The sequence below is a fragment of the Ornithorhynchus anatinus genome, chromosome 10 (genome assembly GCF_004115215.2).
Source record: "Ornithorhynchus anatinus isolate Pmale09 chromosome 10, mOrnAna1.pri.v4, whole genome shotgun sequence".
NCBI classification, from domain to species: Eukaryota; Metazoa; Chordata; class Mammalia; order Monotremata; family Ornithorhynchidae; genus Ornithorhynchus; species Ornithorhynchus anatinus.
This window is the reverse complement of record NC_041737.1, coordinates 7,198,595-7,213,988: the sequence shown is the minus strand read 5'-3', so window position 1 is coordinate 7,213,988 and position 15,394 is coordinate 7,198,595. Positions and strand designations below refer to the sequence as shown.

The 15,394-nt window shown below is 45.1% G+C and overlaps 1 protein-coding gene across 4 annotated transcripts in view; it reads right to left on the bottom strand.

Moving 5' to 3' along the window:
* Positions 1 to 15,394, bottom strand: part of SLC4A4 (solute carrier family 4 member 4) — a 259,357-nt gene that overhangs the window by 148,703 nt on the left and 95,260 nt on the right. For 3 of the 4 annotated variants that reach the window (XM_029073646.2, XM_029073647.2, XM_003430899.5), the window contains exon 4: positions 1,429 to 1,564. In XM_029073646.2, the coding sequence (XP_028929479.1) occupies positions 1,429 to 1,564 (136 nt within the window). Of the gene's footprint in view, positions 1 to 1,428; positions 1,883 to 15,394 lie in introns of those variants that run through there. The other variant, XM_039913245.1, reaches the window with a different exon arrangement.

Below are 15,394 nucleotides of genomic sequence, written 5' to 3'. Positions count from 1 at the left end.
AACCAACAGTCCACAACTCTCCCCACCTTCAAAACCCTCCTATCAACCTTCTTCCTCCAAGAAGCCCTCCCCAATTAAGGCCTCATTTCTGCTAACAGCCCTGCCCTCTAAGTTACCTTGAATTTGACCATGACCACCTTAAACACTCTGACATTCACCCTAGCCCCACAGCACTTATATAAATATCCTTTACCCTGACATTTCCCTTATAAGTAATATATTTTAATGTCTCTCCCTCTCACATCTTCCTTATCTATCGGTCATATGAATTGAGCACTTACTGCGTGCAGAGCACTATACTAAGCGCGTAGCAGACTACAATATAACAGTATAACAAATTCCCTGCCCTCAATAAGCTTACAATCTTGAGGAGCTTACAGTCTCGTTTGAACTTGGATTTGTATCCTTTATTCAACCCACCCTCAGCCCCACAGCATTCATGTATCTATCTGTAATTTATTTACTTACATTAATGTCTCTCTCCCCATCTAGATTGTAAGCTCCTTGTGGGCAGGGAATGTGTCTACCAACCCAATTATTCTGTACACTGCTCTTCCCAAAGCAAGAGCTCAGGAACTGACTGATGGAATTTTACAGCAGGGCTCAACTGGAGCAGCATTTCCCAAGAAGCCAGTGAAGGACCTTGATCTTTTCTTGGGGTGGAAACAGAGGCAGAGGGGCTGGGAAAGCAGCATTGGTCAGCGTTCCAAAATGGGGACAACCTGACACCTCCTTCTCACTGTTCCCTATCTCGTCTCTCTCACCACCAACCTCTCACTCATGTCCTGTCTCTGGCCTGAAACTCCCTCCCTCCTCATATCCGACAGATAATTGCTATCCACCCCTTCAAAGCCTTGTTGAAGGCACATCTCCTCCAAGAGGCCTTCCCTGACTAAGCCCTCCGTTGCTCTTTTTCTACTCCCTTCTGTGTTGCCCTGACTTGTTCCCTTTATTCATCACCCTCCTATCTAACCCAGGCGCTTTACAACAGTGTTTGGCACATAGTGTCCCATCTATGAGAAGCCTATGAGAAGTAGCGTGGCTCAGTGGAAAGAGCATGGGCTTGGGAGTCAGAGGACATTCCCGGCTAATCCCGGCTCCGCCACCTGTTGTGTGGCCTTGAGCAAGCCACTTCACTTCTCTGGGCCTCAGTTACCTCATTTGGAAAATGGGGATTAAGACTGTGACATGGGACAACCTGATAAGCTTGCATCTACCCCAGCGCTTAGGACAGTGCTTGGCATATAGTAAGCACTTAACAAATACTATAATTATTATTTTTATTATAGCAAGCGCTTACCAAATATCACAATTTTTACTACTATGGGAGAGAAAGAGGCTCTGGAAGGGTCACCTACTCATCACCTTCCCATCTGTCCCCCTCCACCTGGGTTTTGGTGGCCAGATCCCCCAGTCCTTTGGGCTCACCTGGCTGTCTCCTTCCACTCCATCTCCTGCCCGTCCACGGCCAACAGTTCGTCCAGTTCGGTGAAGAGCTGGGGCGGAGTGGGGTTGTCATCTTCCTCGCCCAAGATGAAGCGGATACGTTCGGCCGCGGGAGAGACTGCGGAGGGGAAAATACTGCGGTGAACAGTGAAGGAGGCTCCCGGCGGCCTAGGAGGTCTCTCTTCCCCCGTCTCCCCCAGCTTGTCGGGCTTTCCTTCCTGGCTTCCACTGGACATCTTCACTCCCCTCTTCCTCACTACTCCCTAAACCTTTCTTCTTCCGCTTCCTCTCCTACTTACTGTACTCTTCAAGCTGCTACCTCAGGTTAGAGTAAAAGAAAAGAAAAATTGAAGCCCTCCTTGTTGTGGGGCTACATCACAAAAGTCCACCAGCCCTGGGTGCGAGAAGGGTACCCAGCTTCCAACCAATATGTTCTATGTGATATGTGAACGGAGACCTTTAGCCCCTGGTCAGCTGAGTTTCACCAACACACCCACCCTCTACCCCCACCCCTCCTTCATTTGTTGGGGTTTTTTTTGTAATTCTTCGATCCGAACAAGGTTTGAGCCAATCCCTTCAGCAGACGTAAGTGGGAGGGGCAGAATGGGATCCGTCTCAGAAAATTTCCTCCTCCCTCTGTCCTGGGCCCAAGACCCCTGCTCCCGCTGGCTGGTGGCGGCCCACAACTGGCTAGCACACGGTTGAGAAAGGAATATTTAACAAAAGCCGGCCCCTTCTTTAAAGGAAGGCAGTGCCCCTAAATGTTTAGTCAGGCCTCAGTGCACTTGGAAAACAAGCCCCAGTAAAATATTGTACACCTGAGTCAAAGAAAACCCATTTCCCACCATGCTCGAGCACATAATTGAATGCCCTACTTGCTCCTTTTGACCCCCTTCCCCTGGAAATCGTGTAATGAAAAATTAACTGAAATTCTCCTTGGGTCCCAGGGCTGAGGTGAAGACTTTTGCTTACAGAAGGCCGGGATGGTCTGACAAACTTTTCCGCAGAATGGCCGGTGCCCTTTCAGCCCACTAAGGCAAAACCTAGCCTGCTGGTGGGGATATAGTTAGTGCGATAATGCAGAAACATTCGCTCTCAATCTGAAAATCCAGTCCTGAAATGTCAGCTGTCCACTTTCTTTGCTCTCTGAAATAAGCAAACTCCTGGGAATTTTGGAGTAGACACCCTGGAAATTGCACTTCTTCGAAAATAGTTGGGAAGAGTAGAGGTGAGTTTCAAGAAAATGACAAGCACAGCACCTGTCACTTGTGATTCAGCACCTAGGAGTTCTGAGGAAGGAAAACCCTCGGTTTCCTTAAGACCCATTTCCGACCTTTGGGGCCCTTGAGGACCTGAAGAGAAACATTCACAAGTTCATCCTCTACTGTGGCTAGTGTCCTGAACAGATCCTGAAAGTCTGTACGGTTGGCTTTTTTTAGCAGGAAGGACTGTGGGTTTCTTGAAACGCTAACCTTGGCTCTTTACTCCCTAACTTCCTCAGAGGGAGGGCACCGCTTCTCTTCACCCCTTCAGGAGAGAGCCACATGGAGTCCAACTTCCTCCTCACCTTTGGTGCAAGTTTGAACAATTTCCACAAAGGCCTCCCGGTGTCTGGAAGCCCTCAACCTCTGGACTTTGATATCTTCACTTCTTTAAATGAGGCTCGCTGCTTCTGAGGAATCTCTGACAATAGCATCCTAACTGGAAGCCCCCAGCATTATCAACCACCAGCCTTGAAGAATCCACTTTTTTGGACAAATGGAACTTTAGAGTCTTAACCGGCTCACTGGCAGTTCTAGTAAAATCCCTTCCTTTGCTCATCTTCTTATCTCCATTCTCTCAGGCACCAGGTAGAAGCCAGAATCCATGAAAATGGCCACTTCTTCAGAATGCCAAGTCAGGCACAGACGTCTTCTATATATATTCTTTTCTCTCTCTCTCCATATGTACTTAGATTGTGAACCCCCCGTGGAACAGGGACTGTGTCCAACCTGATTAACTTGTATTTACCCCAGTGCTTAGAACAGGGCTTGATGCATAAATAAGTACTTAATACCATAATTTAGAGGTGGTATTTGGAGAGAGAGAAAAAGAGACACCTACCTCCCTCTCAACACATATCACCCTGCCCACCCCCACGGCATGAAATAATAATAATAATAATAATAATAATAATAATCTGGGATCCAATTGGCTCCTGGAACACAGCCAAATTGCTCCCATTAAAGTATTCCAAACTGGCCCTACCCTGCCTGCCAGGAGGATCCCCATAAAGAGACAACCTCAAAGTCATTCTGGGTTGAAATAGAAAGTGGAAGTGGAGGTGAAGAAAAGGAGGAAGAGGAAAGGAGGGAAAAATGATGTCTGTCACCTTTAGACAAGACAATTTAGTGATTGTTGATGATAACGATTACAACGGTGATAATGACTATAATGATGATGATGGTTTCCCCAAGGAGAAGAAGAGGGAATGTGTTGAACTTGCAGCATGAAGAATGCCAGTTAGCCATTAGAAATCTTTTCCTGAAAGTGAAGACTTCTAACCAGGGGGAAAAAATAACAGAGGGAGACCATAAAGTGTCCTTCTAAAAGAGGAGGGAACCTCTCCCATCTAAATAGACTAGATGATACTGTCTGGTTCCTTTGACCTTCAAATTCCAGAATTCTGCTTTTCTGTGACTTGGTTCATTTCTCTTTAACCAAATAATGATCTTTCTATCACCAATTCTGCATAAGATTAGAGTATTTCTCTAAAATATCAAAACTCCCATTCAGCACTATCGGTAAATATCGAAGTTAAACAATGTACATAAGTCAGAGACTGATGTGGTTAGAGATGTGATTATTAAAGGCTTAAAGAAAGATACTCTGTGATCTGAAGACACCAGGCTACTTCTCCAGCTCCTCTTTTGCCTCCCACCCCATAACTTCAGGAATCCCTCAAGGTTTAGTCCTGGGGCCCTTTCTGTTCTCCATTTACATCCACTCCCTTGGAGAACTCATTCACTCCCATGGCTTCAACTACCACCTCTATGCAGATGATTCTCAAATCTACATCTCCAACCCTGACCACTCTCCTTATCTGCAGTATCACCTTTCCTCCAGCCTTCAGGACATCTCTTTTGGGATATCAGGTGGACACCTCAAACCTAACATCTTGAAAACAGAACTTCTCATCTTCCCACCTAAACCCTGTCCTTCCCCTCACTTTCCCAGTGGATAGAGAGCAGGCCTGGGAGTCTGAAGGTCATGGGTTTCTGAAGGTCATGGGTTCTAATCCCAGCTCTGCCACTTGTCTGCTATGTGGTCTTGGGCAAGTCACTTGACTTCTCTGAGCCTCAGTTACCTCATCTGTAAAATGGGGATTAAGACTGAGCTTCACGTGCGACAGCCTGATTACCCTGTATCTACCCCAGCGCTTAGAACAGTGCCCTGCACATAGTAAGCGCTTAATAAATACCAACATTATTATTATTATTATTATTCTCTGAGCCTCAGTTACCTCATCTGTGAAATGAGGGTTGACACTGGGAGCCCTACATGGGACAGGGACTATGTCCAACCCGATTTGCTTGTATCCACCCCAGCGCTTAGTACAGTGCCTGGCACATAGAAAGCACTTAAATGCCAGAATTATTAATTATTGTTAGACAACAGCACCATCCTCCTGTACCACAAGGCCACATCCTTAGCAATGGCCTCAACTCATCTCTCTCATTCAACCCATATATACAATCTGTCACCAAATTCTGTCAGTTGTACTTTCACAACATGGCTAAAATCCACCCTTTCCTTTCCATCCAAACTGTTACTACATTAACATAAGCACTCGATCACTACATCAACCTCCTAACTGACTTCCTTGCCTCCTGTCTCTCCCCACTCCAGTCTAAATTTCACTCTGCTGACTGGATAATTTTGCTAAAAATCTATGCAGTCCACATTTCCCCACTCCTCAAGAACCTCCACTGGTTGTCCATTCACCTCTGCATCAAACAGAAAGTCCTTACCATAGGCTTTAAAGCACTCAATCAAGCCCAGTGGAAAGAGCCCGGGCTTAGGAGTCAGAGGACATGGGTTCTAATCCCGGCTCCGCCACTTGTCTGCTGTGTGACTTTGGGCAAGTCACTTCACTTCTTGGTGCCTCAGTTACCTCATCTGTAAAATGGGGATTAAGACTGAGAGCCTCTGTGGGACAACCTAATTACCTTGTATCTAACCCAGCGCTTAGAACAGTGCTCGGCACATAGTAAGCACTTAATACCAAAATTATCATTAACTTGCACCCTTCTTCTTTACCTTGCTGATCACCTACAACGACCCAGCCCGCACATTCTACTCTAACGCCAACCTACTCACGGTACCTCAATCTCATCTGACTTGCCGTCGACCTCTTGCCCACGTCCTGCTTCAGGCTTGGAATGCCCTCTTATTGATATCCAACAGATCACCACTCTCCCCACCTTCAAAAGCCTCCTAAAAATCAAATCCATTCCAAGAGGGCTTCCCACATTTCCCCTCTTCACCTTCCCTTCCGTGTCACCTACACACTTGAGTTTGCACCCCTTAAGCACTTTGATATTCACTCCGCAACAATCAATCAATTCAATTCATTCTCTGGGGAATCTCCTAGTCCCTGCCCTGCCTCCACGTCCGCTTCCCTTTAACCTTCCAGGAGAAGGGGAATCATTTGAAGATGACACTCTGACAGATAAGAAGCATTAGATGGTTCATTTTTCTTTTTCAAATTAGATAAAATAGCAAAATCAGTACTTAGGTGAATAATTTAAATTGTCCTTCAATATTAATTAGCTCCCACTCAAGGAAAGCTGTCAGTTACAACAACGACCTTACGAGATGTTCTTCCCCTTGACTCTATTTATTGCCATCGTTCTTGTCTGTCCGTCTCCCCCGATTAGACCGTAAGCCCGTCAAAGGGCAGGGACTGTCTCTATCTGTTGCCGACGTGTTCATTCCAAGCGCTTAGTACAGTGCTCTGCACATAGTAAGCGCTCAATAAATACTATTGAATGAATGAATGAAAAGGATTGCCCTTCCTAATAGAGTCAACATCCCTAACGGTGTGAACAGATTCAGAGTGCTGCAAAACTGACTTAGATGGGAGCAGGGGAATTGCTTTGATGCTGAGTTAGAAGAGGAATGGAAAAGAAAGGCATTTAGGGTTAAAGGAGTGGGTGGACCCTCAGGAGGCTTGAATGGCATTTGTGCTTTTCCAAGAAACCTGGGGTTGGTCACCTGGCAGGGCTCTGGTTTGGTTTTTGCACCTCTAAAATGGATGGAATGACATCGGCTCAGGATCGACCTCACTGGAAGGTTCTGAGGGATAATGACAGCAACGTAAGATGACACCACTCTCCTCCCTGTCTCCCTGTCACCTTGGCCTTATCCTCTACTTATTCCTCATTCAACCCACATGACCAATCTGTCACCAAATCCTGTCAGTTCTTCCTTCACAACTCCCTCAGAAGGTCCCCAGCCAGAGGAGAGGTAACGGAGACTTGCCCAAGGTCACACAGCAGACAAGTGGCGGAGCCGAGATTAGAACCCACTTCCTCTTGGCTGCATTTAAATAGAGTAAGGTGCAGAATCTCCTTCCATCCCTTCTGTGGGATGTGATGCTCTCAGCGGCTAGTTGTGGGATCTGGCTCTCTTGGTTCATATAAAGAGAGGAAGGTATAGGTACAAAATGGGAATCCAAGTTAGCCAAGCCACACTGGAGACAATTAACCTGCACAAAACAAAGGACCCCATAGAGTTTGACCTTCAAACGCGTGCATATGCGCACCCACATACACCCTCTCCCTTGCCATGACGGAGTGCATAGAGAACGAATCTGGGAGTCAGAAGGTCATGAGCCTCAGTTTCTTCATCTATAAAATGGGGATTGAGACTGCGAGCCCTATGTGGGACAGGGACTTTTCAACTCATTTGCTTGTATCCACCCCAGCGCTTAGAACAGTGCCTGACACACTGTAAGAGCTTAACAAATACCACAGTTATTATTATTAATATTATTATTATTACTCTCCTAGCTGGGACGCAACTCCTGTCAGCTCCAGTCAGTACAAGCCCAACACTTGCTTTGGATCGATCCCAGAGATTTTCCTCCTCAGCCGAGATCCAACCAGATGGATTGCCACGATATTTGGATCCGAACCCTTTGAGCATTTGGTATTCACCCCACCCTCAACCCCACAGCACTAATATACACATATGTAAATTATTTTACATTAATGTCTGTCTCCCCCTCTAGACTGTAAGTTCGTTGTTGGCAGGAAACATGTCTACCACCTCTGTTGTAACGTAGTCTCCCAGAGAAGCAGTGTGGCTTAGTGGAAAGAGCCCAGGGTTGGGAGTCAGAAGTCGTGGGTTCTAATCCCGGCTCTGCTACTTGTCAGCTGTGTGATTTTGGGCAAGTCGCTTCACTTCTCTGTGACTCCGTTACCACATCTGTAAAATGGGGATTAAGACTTGTAAGCCCCACGTGGGACAACCTGATTAGCTTGTATCTACCCCAGCGCTTAGAACAGTGCTTGGCACATAGTAAGCACTTCACAAATACCATCATTACAAGTGATTTGCACAGTAAGTGCTCAATAAATACCACTGATTGATTGATTGATTAAAAGGCATAATCTTTTATCTGCCTTGGTTTCTATCTTGCTGGACAGAAATGAATCAAAGTAGTAGTTCGAAGCCTCGCAGAAACACTTTTTTTCTGGGCACTAAAACTCTCAGATCCACCCACATGACAAATTGCAGACCGCATCAATTTTCGTTTAACCTTCATTTTTCCTCCTTCACTTCTCTTTATTCCAAAGGAGCTGTCTATACAAAGGTTTATATGATGAGACGCTCTAAGAGCGAACACATCAGCATTTTCTCCAAGCTTAACTCCAACCAGTCATTAAAGCAATTTATAAATTGAGATAAATAATATAAGGTGCTTTGGCAATAAAAGCTCTCAATAGAACCCTCTAGTCTGTGAGCTTGTTCTGGGAAGGTATTGAGTCTACAAGCTCTGTTATACTGCACTCTCCCAAGTGCTTAGTACAGTGTTCTGCAACAGTAATTGTTCAGTGAATACCATAAATCGATTGACTGAACCAGATTCAAGAAGTAGCTTGACCTAGTGGAGGGAGTTCAGGTCTGGGAGTCGGAAGGACCTGGGTTCTAAACCCAGATCCGCCATTTGTCTGCTGTGGACCTTGGTTGAGTCACTTAATTTTTCTGTGCCTCAGTGACCTCATCCATAAAATGAGATTTCAGACTGTGAGCCCAGTGTAGGACAAGGACTGTGTCCAACCTGATTACCTTGTATCTACTTCGGTGCTTACTACAGTGCCTGGAACATAGTTAACGCTTAGCAAATAACATAAAAAAGAGATTCTAAAAAAAAAAAAACCCAACAGATTTCATCCAACACCAACATCTCTTCTTCAGGAGAGCACAATATCAATGAAGCTGGCACCAAACCTGAGCTCTCATTGTGACGCCTTCACTCAAAACTGTTCAGAACCCTTGCTAGTCATCTCCATTCAACTTAATCAATCATAGTCATGATTATTATTAGCGATAATAATAATTGTCATATTTGTTAAACACGTACTATTTGCCCGGCACTGTTCTAAGCGCTGGGGTAGATACAAGATGATTGAGAGTCCACACAGGGCTTTCAGTCTCAATCCTCATTTCACAAATGAGAGAACTGAGGCCCAGAGAAGTAAAGTTACTTGCTCAAGGTCACACGACAGGATAATGTCAGAGCTGGGATTAGAAACAGGTCCTCTGAGTCCCAGGACTGTACTCTTTCCACTAGGCCATATTGCTTCTTTTGAGTCCTGATTGAGCCTTTAATGTGTGCAGAGCATTCACTCATTCACTCATTCAATCATATTTATTGAGAGCTTACTGTGTGCAAAGCACTGTACTAAGCGCTTGGAAAGTACAATTCAGCAACAAAGAGAGACAATCCCTGCCCATAATGGGCTCACAGTCTAAAAGAGGAGAGACAGACTTCAAAACAAGTAAGCAGGCATCAATAGCAACAATATAAATAAATAGAATTCTAGCACTCTACTAAGTGCTTGAAAAAGCAGTTATTGAGCTCTTATTGTGCGCAGAGCACTGTATTTAGAGCTTGGAAGAGTACAGTTTCAAAGAGTTAGTAGACACATTCCTTGCCTGAAGAATATAAAGAATATAAAGTCACCAAAGCAATGAAGCCCACCCACCTTTTTGGAAGTTATTAACACCAAGCATCTAGTGTAATTTGCTCAAAATCTAATCTCCCGTAAAACAATCTATCAGTGGCATTTACTGAGCACTTACCGTGTGCAGAGCACCATTCTAAGCATTTGGGAGAGTACAGTGAAAAATAAATGGAGAAGTTTCTGAAAGTGCATTATGAGTGCCCTAGTTCTTTTTTGGAAAGATCAGACTACAAGCGCAGCTCCACTTTCTCTGAGTCTTCTTGATTCCAACTTCCTTAGCACTTCAAGTTTGAAGATGACTCTACTGATGGTGAGACTGAATTTGCGTCATAATAATAATCATTGTGCTATTTGTTAAGTGCTTACTATATGCCGAGCACTGAACTAAGCTTTGGGGTAGCTACAAAATAATCAGGTCCCACATGGGACTCACTGTCACTTAACTGCTCTGTGCCTCAGTTTCCCATACTGTAAAATGAAGATTAAATAGCTGTTCCCCTTCCCGATTAGACTGTGAGCCCCATGTGGGACAGGGACTGTGTCTGACCTGATTAATTTGGATCTACCCCGGTGTTTAGAACAGTACATGATGCACAGAAAGTACTTAAATGTAATGATAATGATAATCATGATGGCATTTGTTAAGCGCTTACTACATGCCAAGCACTGTTCAATAATAGTAATTACACTTCCCAACCTAACCTCTGTTGGTTGACTCCTCTTTAAGATTGCAAACTCATTGAGGGCAGGGAACCTTATCTGTAAAATGGGAGCAAACTACGTTGTCTCCTTCCCTCAGGCAGTGAGTCCCAGCCAGGATAGGGACTGTGTCCAATCAGATAATTTTGTCTCTATCCCGGGGTCCAGCATGGTGCATGACACAAAGTAAATGCTTAATAAATACCACAGTTATTGATATTATCTTGCTTCTATTTTATTCTCCCAAGCACTTAGTACAGTGCTTCACACTCCAGAGGGCCTCATTAAAATTACTATTTGATTGATTGAATTCCTTGTAATAGGATAGCTAGCTAAGCCATCCAAGGTGATTATAAATTAGATCTGATTTGATAACAGAGCTAATCTAGTATTCTATCTCCAGAACTCAGGCTTCTAGGAGCAAATTGGACATCTGGGATATAGTAAAAAGGAAATAAACAAGGACAAAATTTGCTAACAACCCAAATTATTCATCATCCGTCCTCTTGAAGGGTATTGATATGGACAGATTTCCATACATCCTAATTTGGTCTAGAGAGTCCTGGGTTTTTCTTTCAGGCATATCAACCAGTCCCCAAGATTGTAAGATCTTTTTTAAAATGGTATTTGTTCAGCGTTTACTATGTGCCAGGCACTGCTCTAAGCACTGGGGTAGATACAAGGTAATCCGGTTGGACCCATAGCGCTCCCAATCTTAATCCTCATTTTACAGATGAGGGAACTAAGGCTCAGAGAAGAGAAGTGACTTGCCCAAGGTCACACAGCAGACAAGCGATGGAGTCGGGATTCGAATCCAGATCCTTCTGACTCCCAGGTCCTCGCCGGATCCACTAAGCCCCACCGCTTCTCAATTGTGGACAAGGAACTTGTCTTCCAACTCTGTTATATTGTACTCTCTCAAATGCTTAGTACAGTGCTTTGCACACAGGCAGCACTCAATAAATACTAATAAGTATCTAATGAGCACTTGCTGTGTGCAGCCCACCATACACACATGCAGCAAGATAGACGCCTTGGAATGTCAGTCAGTCAATCGCATTTATTGAGGGCTTACGGTGTGCAGAGCACTCTACTAGGTTTCGAACAAAAATATTAACTACTGAGAATAATACTCAATGATGGTGTTTGTTTAGCTCTATGTGTCAAGCACTGTTCTAGACGCCGGGGTTTCATCATCAGGTCAGACACAGTCTCTGTTCCACATGGGTCTCACAGCCTAAGAGGGAGAACGGGTACTGATGAGGGAACTGAGGTACGGAGAAGTTAAATGAATTGCCCAAGGTCCACATCAGGCAATTGGTGGAGCAGGGATTAGAACTCAGGTCTTCTGACTCCTCGGCCTGTGCTTTTTCCACTAGGCCACGCTGCTTTTAGGCCAATGATGCCATAGGCACTCTTCTACTTCCAGTCATCACCCACCAAAGCCACGCTGAGCTATGGGTTATCATGTGCACTTTATGGCTGGTGAAGGAATAGGCAGCAAGGACTACAGCAAACCGGCAGTATGATGGTTCTCGGTTCTCTTCAGAATTCCACCACGGGAGATGCGCACGACACCGATTTCCTACTTGCTAAAAAAGAACCCTCAAGCTGAGCATGTCCTCTGGAAAACTCTTGGAAAGAAATGAGCTTAACACCCTTCATTTCACCTTCATCAAGTTCTCTCTTTATCATTTACTATTATTATTATGGATTTGTTAAGCACTTACTATGGTCAAGCACTGTTTTTAGCGCTGGGATAGATACAAGTTTATCAGAATGGGTACAGTCCCCATCCCACTTGGGGCTCTCAGTCTAAGTAGAAGGGAGTAGGATTGAATCCCCATTTTACAGTTGAGGAAACTGAGGAACAGAAAAATGGAATGAGTTTTCCAAGGTCACACAGCAAGCAATTAGCAGAGCTGGGATTAGAACCCAGGTCACCTGACTCCTAGGTCCATATTCTTTCCACTAGGCCATGCTTAAGGACGTTTGCTCCCACTCAGAGATTTCTGATTTCATTATTCTCCCCCCCAACCCCCGCCATTAGGCTGGTAGTACCTCGTGGGCAGAGAAGCTTGTGTACAATGCTCTGCACATAGTAAGCACTCATTAAATATGATTGACTGACTGCATTTAATATATTAAGAATTATTTTTGACCCACCCCCAGACTCCACGTTTGAAAACAAATTGAATTTGGGCTCTAGGTTTTCTGCTTGGGACTTCCCTACCAAGAGAGGATTTCATTTTGAACACAGCCCAGGAGGTTGGTGTTTTTTGGGAGTTTTTCGTTAGACTCAAGTTAGCAGAAAAGATAAAGGGGCTTCAATTTCAAATCTCAACTTTGTTCCCATTAAACAGTCTTAATTTCCTGCCGGATAATACCAAGGCTGAAGGGATCCCTTCACTATTTCATAGATAAGTACTTTCTGATAATAACAGTAGTATTTGATAAGAGCTTACTGTGTGCCAAACACTGTACTAAATGCTGGAGTAGATACAAGATAATCAGATTGGACACCATCCCAGTCCCCCCCATCAGAGCTGCTCTTCCTTCTAATCTCCATTCGTAGATCTTAAGCAAAAATGATATCCAGACAGGCCAGTTCAGAGATATCTGTGTGCTTTTTTGAGTATGGGGTTTTTTTTTGTTTGTTTTTAACCATGCTAAGTCTACTAGAATAATTACAGCTGCAATTTCCGGGTGGTTGTTTGTGACTGTGACAGCACGATCTGCAAAGTAGGTGATGGCAAACTGGATTTCACTGCCAGTAAATAATGTCTAAAGATGAAAGGCAAATCCATCGGGCGGCCGACCCAGCCCCCTCCTCTGAGTCTGAACTCACCCTATGTCACAGGCGTCACCTCCTCTCAGCTGCTGTTCCAAGAACCCTCAGCCTCTGAGGTCGCGACCATTATTTAAAGCTGCTCCAACCTATCTATATCCCGTGGCTTATTCTGAGTGACAAGCGATTTTGTTCCCTCTGGGAGATGCCCCACGGAGGAACAGCTCCTTTAGCTTCACATGTCCGGCTCAGCTCAGGAAATGAGGCTCTCTCCCAACTTCCATCTTTAGCAGAATCAAAGGGCCTGAGCCATCAAGACCTGTAGTTTGATCAAACAGCCCCCCTTTCAGGTATGACCACTGAGACCATCCCAAGACCATCAGAGAACCAGAGAGGCAGTGTGGTCTAGAGGTTGGAGCACAGGCCTGGGAGGCAGAAGGACGTGGGTCCTAATCTTAACTCTGCCACTTGTCTGCTGTGTGACTTTGGGCAAAGTCCTCATCTGTAAAATGAGGATTAAGACTGTGAGCACGATGTAGGACAGGGACTGTGTCCAACCTGCTTATCTTGTATCCACCTACATAAGCACTTAACAAATAACGCAATTATGAAGCCAGAGACTTGTGATCCTCACTGTTCCCTCACAAGTGTAGCCTTTGATGCTCATATAAAGTGAACCATCTTTAGTTTCATCACTGCATCCAATTACTTAGACTCTGAGCCCCATGTGGAATAGGGACTGTGTCCGACCTGATTAATTTATAACTACCGACCACTTAGTACAGTGCTTGACTCAGAGTAAACGCTTAACGAGCCCAGTGACCAGTCAATCAATCCCCTTGCTGTAGCCTTGCCCAGGTAGATGTTTGCACAAAAATTCTTATCAATTTTTGGTTTAGAACTCACCATTTAGGTAGATGTTAACAAACAGATTATAAAGAACTCCTGGGTCCCAGGCCCCAAGGCGATTTGGGCATAGATCAAAATCAGCATGAGCTAATGGATAGAGTGTGGGTCTGGGAATCAAAAGGACCTGGGTTCTCGTCCTGGCTCTGCTACTTTTCTGCTGTGTGACCTTGGGCAAGTCACTTCACTTCTCTGTGCCTCGGGGGATAAGACTGTGAGCCCCATGCAAGACATGGACTATGACCAACCTGGTTTGTTTGTATTTAGTGCAGAGCTTAATACAGTGTCTGGCACATAGCAAGCGCTTAACAAATACCATAAAAAAGAAAATCACTCTCCTTCATCAGTAAGTACTGGCTAGGCAGAGGTGGCTCCGGGTCCAGTTCAACAGACTCATCCTTAGCAAGACGCCTTTGCTACCCACACTGAGGTGGTCAGTGCAGCAGTAGGAAAGGACAACAAGCAATGGGAGCAGCAGAAGAATCTTCTCCCATCCCACTTTTCATCTTACTTCCCCTTCTCTCCCTTCTACACATTTTCCATACTCTCATCTTCCTCCCCGGCTCTCTATCCCTGTTCCTCTCTCCCTTTTCCTTTGCCCCATCCCCTTTTAAAGATCACCCTTTCCCTTTGCCCCATCCACTTTTAAAGATCACCTTCCTTAGCCTTCCCCACCCTTGGCCATCACACCAGAGGTGAGCAGAATTTTCTGAGCTCCACGTGATTCTCCTCCACTCTGAGCTCCTTCTACCCCACTCTTTGCTCACTCTCCTCACCTGAATCTCCTCCACTCTGAGTTCCCCCTCCAGCTTGGTTCTCTGAGTCCTACCTCCCACCAGATTCTCAGTGGCTAACAGCTCTCTCCCCATCCTTGATATCTGAAAGTCCAGAAGATACCCGATAATCCTGTGCATTTCAAATGGAGCGGGTTCACATATGTCATAACTTTTTCTCCCAGGTCCCTTAAACAAAACTGTGGTCCACTACCGTGGCATCTTTGGAGTCTCCTCCTCCTGTCCAGGTTCTTGTTTTCCTCTGTGCTCTGGCTTCAACACAGTGTGTTATGAGCTATTAATGTTCTTCCTTTCCTCCTTCCTCCACTCCTCCCTGCAGCTAACCCAACCCCAGCACCTTCTGGAACTCGTGGTTACAGTACAGTACTATGATTATTACAGCCATATGGTACAAAACATTTCTCTCCACTAAACGTTTCCTACACCCAACGCCTTGGCTTTGGCCAGACTTCCACACTCCTTCTGCCCCACCTTTTTTCCCGTTTTATTCAGACATTTCAAAAGCCATCCGAACAGGGCACCAACTC